This window comes from Diadema antillarum, unplaced genomic scaffold (genome assembly GCF_040938485.1).
Source record: "Diadema antillarum isolate AM-2024a unplaced genomic scaffold, OU_Dant_1.0 scf00000036, whole genome shotgun sequence".
Taxonomy (NCBI): Eukaryota; Metazoa; Echinodermata; class Echinoidea; order Diadematoida; family Diadematidae; genus Diadema; species Diadema antillarum.
Genome location: NW_027270925.1, coordinates 1,113,254 through 1,125,083, shown reverse-complemented (window position 1 = coordinate 1,125,083; position 11,830 = coordinate 1,113,254). Strand labels below are relative to the sequence as shown.

Genomic DNA, 11,830 nt, shown 5'->3' with positions numbered 1-11,830 from the left:
ACAGTTGGCTAGGAGGAAAATCAATGAGATTTATTCTTATTGGATCATTTCAAAATGTAAGATGTAAAGTGATAACTTCTAAGCCCGACAATTTCTATTGTCTGTCTGTGTGTGTTACAAAAAGTGTACTTTATATGTACAATGAGGTTAATCAAACTTCATTTTGAAATTGCGGTGCTTAATCACTCGCAATTTTTTGTATATATTTTCTATTTTCTCCGCCACACAGCAGGTTACTTCAAAATTAGTTTCCGTTTCATGAAATGAACCATCGAGAAAACGACGAAACACCATTTTTTGATTGCAGCTAAACGGTAAGATACAAACAAATAATGAATACTTTTTGTCTATTTTTTTTAGAATATATGTTAGAGAATTACAATATCTCGCACCTGGACAATTTCGCATCAACAAAGTCGGGATTTAACTCAAGCCTAATATTTGCTGCTATACTTGGAGAGGTGCCTACATTTCAGATTCTCCAGTGGTTGTGGATGAGAATTCTCCCCGACCGCTGGGAAGTCGCCGCTACTTTATTTTGACAGTTTGATTCAGTTATTTCTGTCAGTCCTTTTTCAACACCTTTAACAATCGGTGGAACTATAAAAACAGAAGCAAAACAACAACAACAACAACAACAACAAAGCGTATAATCGAGGATGTCTTACAATTTCATGAAGAGAGGGTAACAAAAGTAGGCTCAGGTGGAGCATTCATTCTTCGTGCGCACGTGCCTTCGAAAACAGTAGACTGTACTTCTGACCTTAACCTTTTTTACCTTTCACAGCTGCGCCTCCCGGGCCGGGAGTTCTTGAGGTTCGACTCATCGATGGCGGTAACGAAGCCAAAGGCCGAGTCGAAGTGCTTCTTGGCGGAGTTTGGGGGACCGTCTGTGATGACGACTGGGATCGTCAAGACGCCGAAGTGATGTGTCGCACGTTGGGCTTTGAGGGCGCCCTGACGACACCGTGTTGCGGAGAGTTCTGTGGTTGCGGGGCCTACGGCGAGGGATCTGGTTCAGTTCTACCTGATAACGTTGAATGCATGCACGGGCGAGGAGGAGAATTTTATAGCAGAGTGCCAAAACAATGTATACGGAGGACATAGCTGTGGACACGGTGAATACGCCAGTGTGCAGTGTACACGAACAACGCCAAGTACGTCAAAAGCTAGTTACCCATATCAGAGGACTACCAGTGTCTGTTCCAGTGTAATTTGTCTTTGAGTTATAATTTTATAACGGAATCCCTCTCATGCGCACACTAGACACAGGCCTGGGTTTATCGGTCTGCTCAGTAGCAACATCATTTCTGTTACCTTTTAATGGACATTGTTTGCCCCACGAGGTCGAGCATTTCAATATGAAGATACAATGATACAAATGGTGACTCAAAGATGATGAAAAGACATGTCTGTGAATGCTCTCAGTCATCCAGGTAAAGTGTCTCATGAGCTATCAGTAAATCTAGTCAACTGGATTTACCGGTACTTGTAATTTGGAGTAGCGACGTTTTCCTTGCAACGCGTTTTTACCCATCTATTTTTTTTTTCAACAAAACTGTAACTAATCATGAACACAAAAGAACGATTGGAATACAAAATGTTTGTGTGATTGTATGATTAAGGTAACAGAATGAAAAACTATGTCATATGGACCTAATTAACTTTGTAGTAAACAAAGGAACAAATAAGACTTTGTGTGATTTTTATCTGGGTAAACAACAAAAATAAATTTGTGCAACTATTGCTGCTCCTAAAAGACGCGGTCAAGATGTATTACATTTAGGGTGGGTATTACATTGATAGGGTTAAGATGTATTACATGTAGGGTTGATATTACATTCATGGTTAAAATAATTGCATTTAGGGTCGATATTACATTTTGGGTTGACATGCATTACATTTAGGGTTGTTATTACATGCAGGGTTGACATTATACAAATGATGCACAGGATAGAGTGTGTTAGTGAAGGTGCGGCGCGCTCGAGAGTATTGACAATGGTGCGACATGCACGAGGCGCAGCCGAGTGCATGTTTGCAACCGTTGTCAATACTCGAGAGTGAGCCGCACCTTCACTAACGCCACGAAATAATCCTGTGCATCATTTGTTTTATAAAATGGGTCGAAAACTAACAGCATTATTCACGTACCTTTGTGGGTCAATACCAGTCAGCTACATGTAGCACTCGCTCAAAAGTCAAGATGTCCGAAGATGTTCGTCCCAAACATTTACGCACGTCGCACTCGGAAATCCCGCACATAAGTACTGTACGTACGTATAAGAGTATACGTACGCCACGTGTTATGCACAAGAAAGACCGCCGGCTGTTGTCGCAGCCCGAACTAGAAGTTGTTTACAGGATTGACAGCGCGTATAGTAGCGCGTGACGCACTTGTAACAACTGATTGAGTGCGCACTGCTAGTGTAAACATTGTGACGTACGTCAGGCCCCGGCCGTGCATTTACTAAGAAATTAATGCACGCACACGTGACTCATTTCAGCGCTTCCAATTGGCTACATTCCTGAACCCATTTTTCAAAATAATTATATTACATTTAGGGTTGTCTCCGGTTATTACATTTAGCCGATTTAGGGTTGTTATTACATTTAGGCTTAAAGTGTATTACGTTTAGGGCCGTTATTATATTTAGCAATAAAATGTTTTACTTTTAGCTTTGTTATAACATTTAGGGTTATGGTGTATTACAATTAGGGTCGTTATTACATTAAGCGTTAAGATATATTACATTTAGGGTCGGTATTACATGTAGGGTTAAAATCATTACATTTAGAGTCGATATTCTATTTAGGGTTGATGTGTATTACATTTAGGGTTTTTATTACATTTAGGGTTAAGGCGTATTACATTTAGGGTCGTTATTACATTTAGCTTTAAAATGTATTACATTTAGGGTTAAGATGTATTACATTCAGTGTGGATATTACATATAGGGTTGACATGTATTACATTTAGGGTTGCCTCCGATTATTACGTTTAGTGTTAAAATGTATTACATTTAGGGTTGACTCAATTATGACAGTTAGCTTTAAAATGTATTACATTTAGGGCTGTTATTACATTTAGGGTTAAGGTGTATTATATTAAGGTCCATATTACATTTAACGTTGATATTACATTTATGGGTGATACAGCCTCGGAGGCGATGTGCTGCAATGCACCGCCGTCGGTTACGGCTCCGGTCACATTCTCCTCGACAACGTCAAATGCTTCGGCTCGTAAAACAGCTTGGCTGAGTATCGACACAATGGATTTGGCGAGAACAACTGCTGGCATATTTCTTGGATGTCAGACAAGATTTCAGGGCAAATCAGAATAACTTATGCAACAGAAGGTAATTCAAACTCTATTAATTTCTTTCCATATTTTGCTTTACACTTTTTTGTTTTTTATGTCATCAGCGATGAAATGTGATGTCGGACATATCACTTGCAACTAAAAGAGTGAAACCATCAGTGGAGTGTTATAGCAGTCAGAATGTCACACAAATACTCAGGGGTCGAGCTAACACAGCCCCCTCCCCAACACACACAACAACACAGACACACAGACACACAGACACACACACACACATTTTTTTTTTTTTTTTGTTCTTCAAAGAATAAAGCTATCTGGAAAAAATTATAACATTGAACGCTTGCTGAGAAGAAAGGAAAGGGATTTAAAATAAAGAAATGAGAATGACCAAAACGATTAAGATTAATATGGATATGAACAACTTTTAATGCATTTTAACGGAAACAACACAATCGACTTGTTATGAATTCTAAAAACATCCTTATTCCCATTTCCAATAATGATTTTATTATCCGTTGGTGAATGCAATGATATCAATATCATGAGTTCATAAGTATAACCATGCAGTTAAAATGATTTTTGTGTCGATTTTTTTTTCATTGCAACTGTTTGACTAATTGCCCTTCATCGACATAAACAAGCTTAAATTATTCAGTATTTGAAAAACACTGAATATCGGTGCTTATCTACGTTAATGAAGTGTAACATGTCAATTATCTGCAACATTTTCACGGTTTCCCTTTTCCTTTAGTAATGAGCTGAAATTCCTGATTATTACGAAGAACCTTTGGTAATTGATGCAATTGATGATGATAGTCATGTAACGCATGCTCAAATATTTGTTCAAGCAGCCAGCAGATTTCCAACCGCATCTAACTTATTCATGGGAGATGCTTGTTAGGATTAAGGTATGGTGTACATCCATATTTTCAGGATTTTATTTCTAATACATTTTTTTTTTACCCTACAACCAAATATCAGAGCCAGGACTCACAAGACACTTGCAAGAGTATAGAGAAGTATAGCTTAGATGTTGTATGAAAATATATTATACACAGTTAAATAGTGTGCGAAAGATTTACTGTCGTGTCACGACTTACTTCCGTCATGTGCTGACTTATCAACTTGCTGAAAATTTCACTGGCGTTGAAACAAAAACTAAAAGAGATGATTGAGCCAGCGTGTACAGAAAAGATGAAAACATTTGCAGAAAGAAGCCTAGGCGTAGGTTACTCTCAAGATCTGTAATTTACACAATGCAAACAAAAGAAAACCGCCAGAGGGAAAAAGTCTAACGATAACAATAACTTGAAATCTCATGTGTACAGACAGTAAGATAAAATACATATTCTAAATGAACTAATTAGCATAAAATAATGTTATGCATATTCACAGTTTCATTGATTATTAGGACGTTTCTTTTATTTGCCTTGAGAATCCAAACATCTATATGCTGTTTGAAAAAGGAAAGGATACGCAGTCGTTTCTTAAAAATTTCTTTCACAAAGTAAGATACAGAATGCATAATTCATCACGAAGTAAAGAGTCCACACGAGGAACACCAATTGCTATAAGATCTGACACTATCAAGAAAAGCTCAGGCTACTTCCGATAATGTGTTATTTATACCCCTAAAGATGAAAATTACACATTCAAGCATTTCGAACAGTTCTAGAATATTTACATAACACTGTGTTACTCGACAGTGTCGTCATTGCAGGCGATGTAACGATTATATCATTATACCAGTGAAACATGTTCGCTTCTGTACAAGCCTCTTGAGGTGACTTTACTTTGCAAAAGAAAAAGAAGAAAAGCTTAATTTCTGAGGAGTATCGAATTTCGCAAAATAATATTTAATGTTTCATATTTTCAAAGTCACATTTTCTGGTGGATAATCAAACAAGACTATAACGAAACGAAATTATGAAGCTCATTTTCTTTTTTTTTATGACTGCTTCCAGCTTCCAAGACATCCACTGGCTTTCTTAAGAATTTGATCGGGATTTGAAACTTATAGATCGGCCAGGAGCAATATCCATGAGTGCACTAGCATTACTGATGGCCAAATTTTTTCAAGATGAATTTTATTGCTGCTTATGCTCAAAGCGATTTCGTGGGTAAATAGCTTGACACAAAATTCAGAACCTAAATCTGGCAACTTTCTGTTAATGGTAGAGTGACGTTGGAAATTACGAACAAATCCATTCCCTAAAAGCCAAAAACTGAAAACAAGAATAACGACGTTAAAAGTTTCCAAAAGAAAGGAATACTTCAACTGCAGTATAATTTGATCTGAGATTAGTTCTCATTAAAAGAAATAATATTTGTCATTTGTTAAATGGGGCATTTTGAAAATATTTGTATTAGCATGGCTGTAGATGTCAAAATTAAGGGAATTTAATAACGCATTATTAGTGACAATTAAATAGGTGTGTGCAAAATAATGGATGAAGCACCTATTGAAAAGAAGCTTTTGGTTTTTGGTCTCCCCATGGTGCGGTTATGTTCGCCATAAAGTTCACTAAGAAATGACAGTTTTCTTCACAGAAGATATTTTCTTGCAGCGACAGACCAGTATGTTCTTCACCGTGGCCCTCAGCAGCGGCTGGCTCACCGCGTAGGAGATCGGGTTCAGGAGGCTGTTGCCGTACGTCAGCCAGCCGAAAAAGAGCCTTCCGGGGCGGGGTAAGCCAGGCACAAGGAGGACGGGATCTATGGAATAGATCAGCAGGTTGATGCTCTGAGGTAACCAGGTGATCACAAAGGACAGCACGATGAAAAGAAGAGTCCGAGTTGCCTTTCGCGTCTCGGCTGCCGACTCACGCTTCATCTTCGACAAGACAGAAAAGAAAACACTTTTCAGGAAATCCATTTCATCACAAATCACAAATGTCCCCTTCGGGTATTAACACTCTGATTTCTAAAAGGACAGTTTGACTTCACATATGTACCGAATAAGAAATTAAAAAAAAAACAAAATTGGGTTTAAAAGTTCCGATTTAAACCCACGTGTGTTATTACTAGGAAATTTTGCCCCTATAAATTGTTTGTTTTGTTGTTTTGGGGGCGGGATTACTTGAAATTCAGTGTACTCATTTCACTATCAAGTGCAGATGTAGCATAATTTTTTCCGTATTTGCTCTTGACAGTAAAGATTTGTGTTAGTGTAATTTACCTTTTCATCAAATTCAAGCCTTATTATCTGTACGCGCAAAATCCTTTAAAAAAAGGAGGCAAAGAGAAAAACGCAAGTAACATTTTCAAATGAAATTCGAGTAATAAAAGTCAGTTTTAAAAACTTTAAATGTCTCAACACTGACCTGGTACATGTAAGTTATTATTATTATTGTTATTATTATTATCATTATTACTACTACTACTATTACATATTCGGCCTTTCCAAAAGATGACCAAAATGAATGATCAAAAAACAAACAAAGTAAGCGCCTTACAAAATAATAAGTAGATGAAATATTATTCAACAACAAATAGAATGATAAAGATATCCCTCGTATTTGGGCAAAAAATAAGAAGAGTTTGACATAATAGTGTACAATTCTAATAGCATAGTAGTTATGGTTCTTAACAAGAGAGAGATTACTCGGTACACAAGGAATGGTCTAAAAATTGGTATTCTTGTAAAATAGACGGGAAATGAGGCGGAAGCTGTATCGCCTAAAATAGATTGTCTTTGCAGCTTTGATCAATATGCTTGATTTTTTACTTTTGTGCTTCTTCTTTGTAATTTGCCAAAAAATTCAAATTGCAACATTGCCCCGTGAAGTCAAGTTAAGACACCATTATTTTTATACCTCGGATATGGAAAGAAAAAGAAACAATTATGATTACTTACAGTTGGCTTCTTGTTGATTACCGAATTTCCATGCTCCGTTTCCTTCTCTGGCGAATGACCTTCAAGGCGTTTTTGTCCGACCGACTCGACATCGATGTCGATGGCTGAAGTATTTGGAAAATTGGAGACCACATTACTGTTGGACACACTGTAATCATCGTTCGCACTGAATTTCTTTTGGACACTCTTCCCACCAAGTGTCTTCCGAATCTTTACGAATATACGAAGATAAAGAACGGAAATGAAAACGAAAGGCAGATAAAAGATGACAAGGCTGTTGAGCATAGAGGCGCCAGGGATTCTCGAATATTTGCGAACGCAGTGACGTCTGTTGTCGAAGTCGTCGATGAATTCCCAGGCCGTGATATACAGCATCCAGAAGGCGAACGCACCCAGCCATGCGAGGGAGTTGAGGTACACAGCCTTACGTTTGCTGCGAGTCATGAAATGGTTGATGGGGTCGTAAGTTGCACGATGTCGGTCAGCGCAGATGACCACGACGACGAAATTAGACGCACTGATGATCGCCTTGCCAATGCCACCTAGAATCTTACAAAGTGCCTGGTTCAGAGGATAGTAGCCGACATGGGTATGGACAACGGTAAGGATAAGGTGCAAACCGACGAGGAGATCGATAATGGACAAGTTGATGATGAAGTAATTGTTGTAGGTGCGTAGTCGTTTTTCAACACCAAAAGCTACAAGAGTCAGACAGTTTGCTGCGATGATGCAAGCCGTAAAGAGGGAGGGCCAAAGGAGGCTATGAATGCTTGAAGAATTCGTCGCGACTCCAGGAACTTCTGTATACACTTCATTTTCAGTGTGATCATCGAATGCACTTTCAACCCAAGCTGTCGGGTAGGATTTCTCTGTTGATGTGGACATAGTGACGTATCAATACAGACGAACGTGTTGAAAGGTAAAATGTAGATTGGGATAGGGCCGAGAGAGATTGTCCGTCCCCTTCATGAGAAACATTGCCTCAGTGACTGCAAGAGAAGATGCGAAGTCAGATTTTATCTATACTGTAACATCTAAAGAGTTTTCAAACTGATTGCTCTGAAAGATGACCTTGGTGAACCATTACGCTTGATAAGAGCGGAGCAGAAAAGATTTCCTAGAGTTTGCGAAATGTCATTTTATTATTATGTGGTAGAAGAATGCAAAGAATCATCAAGCTTATTAAATTATTTTGTACAGTGCCTTCAAGAATTTAATTAACACTGCTATGCGTGTTAGAAGTATGGAGTCATGAGGACAGTCAAAAGTGGCTTGACTGAGGTACGTAAGAGGGGTTTCTAGAAAGCTCGCAGTCTATTGGCTGATGGATTGGTGAGAAGATCATGTGACTGAAGACATATTTTAAAGCTATTATTACCGGTGGCACATGCTCTTTTCGTTCACTTTTCCAAGAATTAATACTATGGTAGCGCGAGGTATTTTGGTGATACGTTTTGCTTGGGCATGTTGCAGCGAGATTTATATCACAGTTGATGGTAAATTTGATTACTGGATACTAACTAATTTGGGAGTAGCTTAGCAGCAGAATTATGCTTTGAGTGTCCCTATATTTTGACACCACAATACCTGTTCATGAGGTGAACTTGCATCTGCTAAAGACAATGAATTATTCACTCAATTAATTAAATCTATCAATCAATTACATTTATCAGCATCTGATTCTCTTTCATAATATGAGCAGAAGTGCGGTCCACAAATGCTATCACAGTCATGTTTATTCCTCTCTATACAACTATCAAAGAGGTCCATGATGCACATTTTGCTAAACTATTGAAGAAATCCAAACTTTAGAAAGATTTTTCATTTCATCTGTAAACGATGGATCGCAGTCTGACCTATAGAGAGCATTTGAAGAGGGTTGCCGGCAAGCTCAAGACCAGGTCTAACATCATCCGCAAAGCTGCAGGGAACAGCTGGGCCTCTGATGCGCATACTGTCCGAACTGCATGCCTTGCACTTGTCTACTCATTTGCTGAGTACTGTTCACCAGTCTGGGCTGAGAGCCTGTCACACCAAGCAGGTCGATACGATCCTCAACTCTGCAATCTGGCAGTCAGCGAAGTCCCTTGAAGAAAGCAATTTCAACTTAAAGAATGACTGAATCTATGTGAAGGATCTGAATTTCCCAACCAAGAACTCATCAAGGATCCCACGTCAAAACCACCTGGATTTTACCTTTCAAGGAAGCACTAGGTGTTAGTTTGTATAGGATACGCACAACAATTAGCAGGGCACACACACAGACACACACAGAGAGACACACACACAAATACACAAAAACACAAATGAAAAACACAACAGATGACGCCCTAGCCTGGCTTGGCAGCCTGGATTTGCCACTTTAAAAACGCATAATGTCATACGATAAGAAGAGGAATCCGTAAAGTCAAGCACTCTGACAAAATAGATCATGCATGCCTCAAGAGGTTTCAATGCATTCAGTGGCTAAGACATCACAGTATCAGAAAGAGAAGAACCCCAAACTAGCTTTGAAAGAAATTTATCTTCAAGTATTATTCTGTTAAGACTCTGCCTACTCTTTGGTGAAAGCAGAATCAATAAACGCATCATATTTGTGAAAGCATTGTTTTGGTGGTTCAGTCTCATCGTTGGTCATTGTGAGGACGTCATCCAGATATATTGATGACCTCCGAGTTCTACTTTTTAACAATTGACACAATATAGCATTAATGGGGTTTCCTTTTCGATGTGTTTGACAGTAAGCGTTCAAGATTTTAGTTTCAAAAGGGCGCCGGAGAGCGGTTGGCATTTTATCATATCGTGAAAGTATTTTCGTTTTTTTTAGCTGTTCACACTTTGGTGGTAATATTGTCGCAAGGGGGGCAATGAAGCCTATCAATCATAGTCACAAAAGCATTTTCCCAACAAGACAGCTTTATTGCAGGTTTGGCGCCAGTCGATATCAATTTCTTTCACTTGTTTCTATGCTGCAATTGAAATAATACTGAAATACATTTTATATGGAACAGTTTTTGTATTCAGATAATGTATCAAAATAATGGTAATGTCACTGTCAAAGGTAGGAAAAGAGGATGCGCAAGAAACTGAATAAGATATTGACTTATGGCATAAATATATGTTTCATTCAAATTCATGAAATTCTTCCGTCGAGATGTTTTCATTGTAACTGATTGGCAAATTGCCCTTATACATCGACATAAATAAGCACTGAATTGATCAGTGTTTAGCAGTAGCCATGATGAAAAATCATGGGCGTACATACTCGAGCAGGATTCGAACCTACGACCTCCTGATCACCGGACAGGCGTCATCTCCACTAGACCACCGAGTGTTGGTTCTAATCCTTACAGCATGCAGTGGGTACTGCGTAATTATACAAATTCATGAAATTCTTCCGTCGAGATGTTTTCATTACAACTGATTGACAAATTGCCCTACATCGACGTAAATTATATGTTTCATGCGCCATATTTTCAAAAAATTTTGACACATTCCCACTAAAATTTAATTACAATAAAATCACAGGTGAGAGTTAAGAAGGTAAAGGCGTAGTGTTTTGTTTAGTAGAAATTAATCGCAAAACAGTTGGCTAGGGAAATCAATGAGATTATTCTTATTGGATCATGTCTAAATGTAAGATGTAAGCGATTACTTCTAAGCCCGACAATCTTTATTGTCTGTCTGTGTATGCTTACAAAAAGTGTACTTAATATGTATGAGGATATGCAAACTTCATTTTGAAACTGCGGTTCTTACTCACTCGCATATTTTTTACATATTTTCTATTTTCTCCGCCAGACAGCAGGTTACTGCAAAATTAGTTTCCGTTTCGTAAAACGAACCATCGAGAACATGACGAAACCCCATTTTCTTATTGCAGCTAAACGGTAAGATACCAACAAAATAGATATTCTAAATAAATACCTTGGTGTCAGTTTTTAGAACATAATTTATGTTGGAATATAACGATTACTTGTACCGTGGCAAGTTCGCTTCAGTATAGTTGGGATTCAACTCAAGTTTAATCAATTCTGCTATTGTTAATGCATGCTTCTTGATGTGTCGAAAATGGTGACACGACATTCCTGACACGTTCTCTTGCAACAGTTGCTCCGGCCTTGTTTTCTGCAAGGTTAGAATTAGGGTTGTGATAAGGTCTAATGTTTAGTTTGACGTGAGGATTAGGATTACGGTTAGGGTTATCTTTTCCATTGTGGGTAGTATTGATGTTTGGCTTTATAGCGTGCAGATGTTTAATGGCAAGTGTCATGGAACCGTCGAAAATAACAAGGGTTGTCGACTTAAAGATATCTAGGATAATTGTATTAAAGATAGAATAAAAATTAAATGAAGTAAGAATGAAATGAAAGATATCGATTACCCCTGTAATCTGGAATTGAAATACATATGCATTGAAAAAAATAAACATCATGAGAAGACTGTATTGACTGGTTCGAGTGCAAAATAATGATTGTTGATGCAAACAGGGTTTTTACAAAATAATGACCTTGATGCTAATTTTTTAAATCAAACTGTTGATTTCTTTATATTTTCTTGAGTTTATACGTCACCTCTACTTAGTCACAATGTTTTTGCACGCACGCAAACGCGCGCGCGCACACACACACACACATACACACAAATGTTACCTT

The 11,830-nt window shown here is 38.1% G+C and overlaps 1 protein-coding gene across 1 annotated transcript; it reads right to left on the bottom strand.

Annotated features, from left to right (window-relative positions):
• Positions 1–5,843: 5,843 nt before the first annotated feature.
• Positions 5,844–8,060, bottom strand: LOC139707957 (muscarinic acetylcholine receptor M2-like). Its single transcript, XM_071619950.1, has 2 exons — positions 7,176–8,060; positions 5,844–6,152 (listed from the first exon to the last, which is right to left on the bottom strand). The coding sequence occupies exons 1-2, from the start codon at positions 8,058–8,060 to the stop codon at positions 5,844–5,846; spliced, it is 1,194 nt and encodes a 397-aa protein (XP_071476051.1).
• Between the last annotated feature and the right edge of the window lie 3,770 nt (positions 8,061–11,830).

Bases quoted from the DNA above. Each gene is read 5' to 3' on its own strand.
- LOC139707957 (XM_071619950.1), bottom strand. From the start codon at position 8,060: ATGTCCACATCAACAGAGAAATCCTACCCGACAGCTTGGGTTGAAAGT. The intron at 6,153-7,175 runs GTAAGTAATCAT...GTCTTGTCGAAG, and splicing joins TAATCAACAAGAAGCCAACT to ATGAAGCGTGAGTCGGCAGC.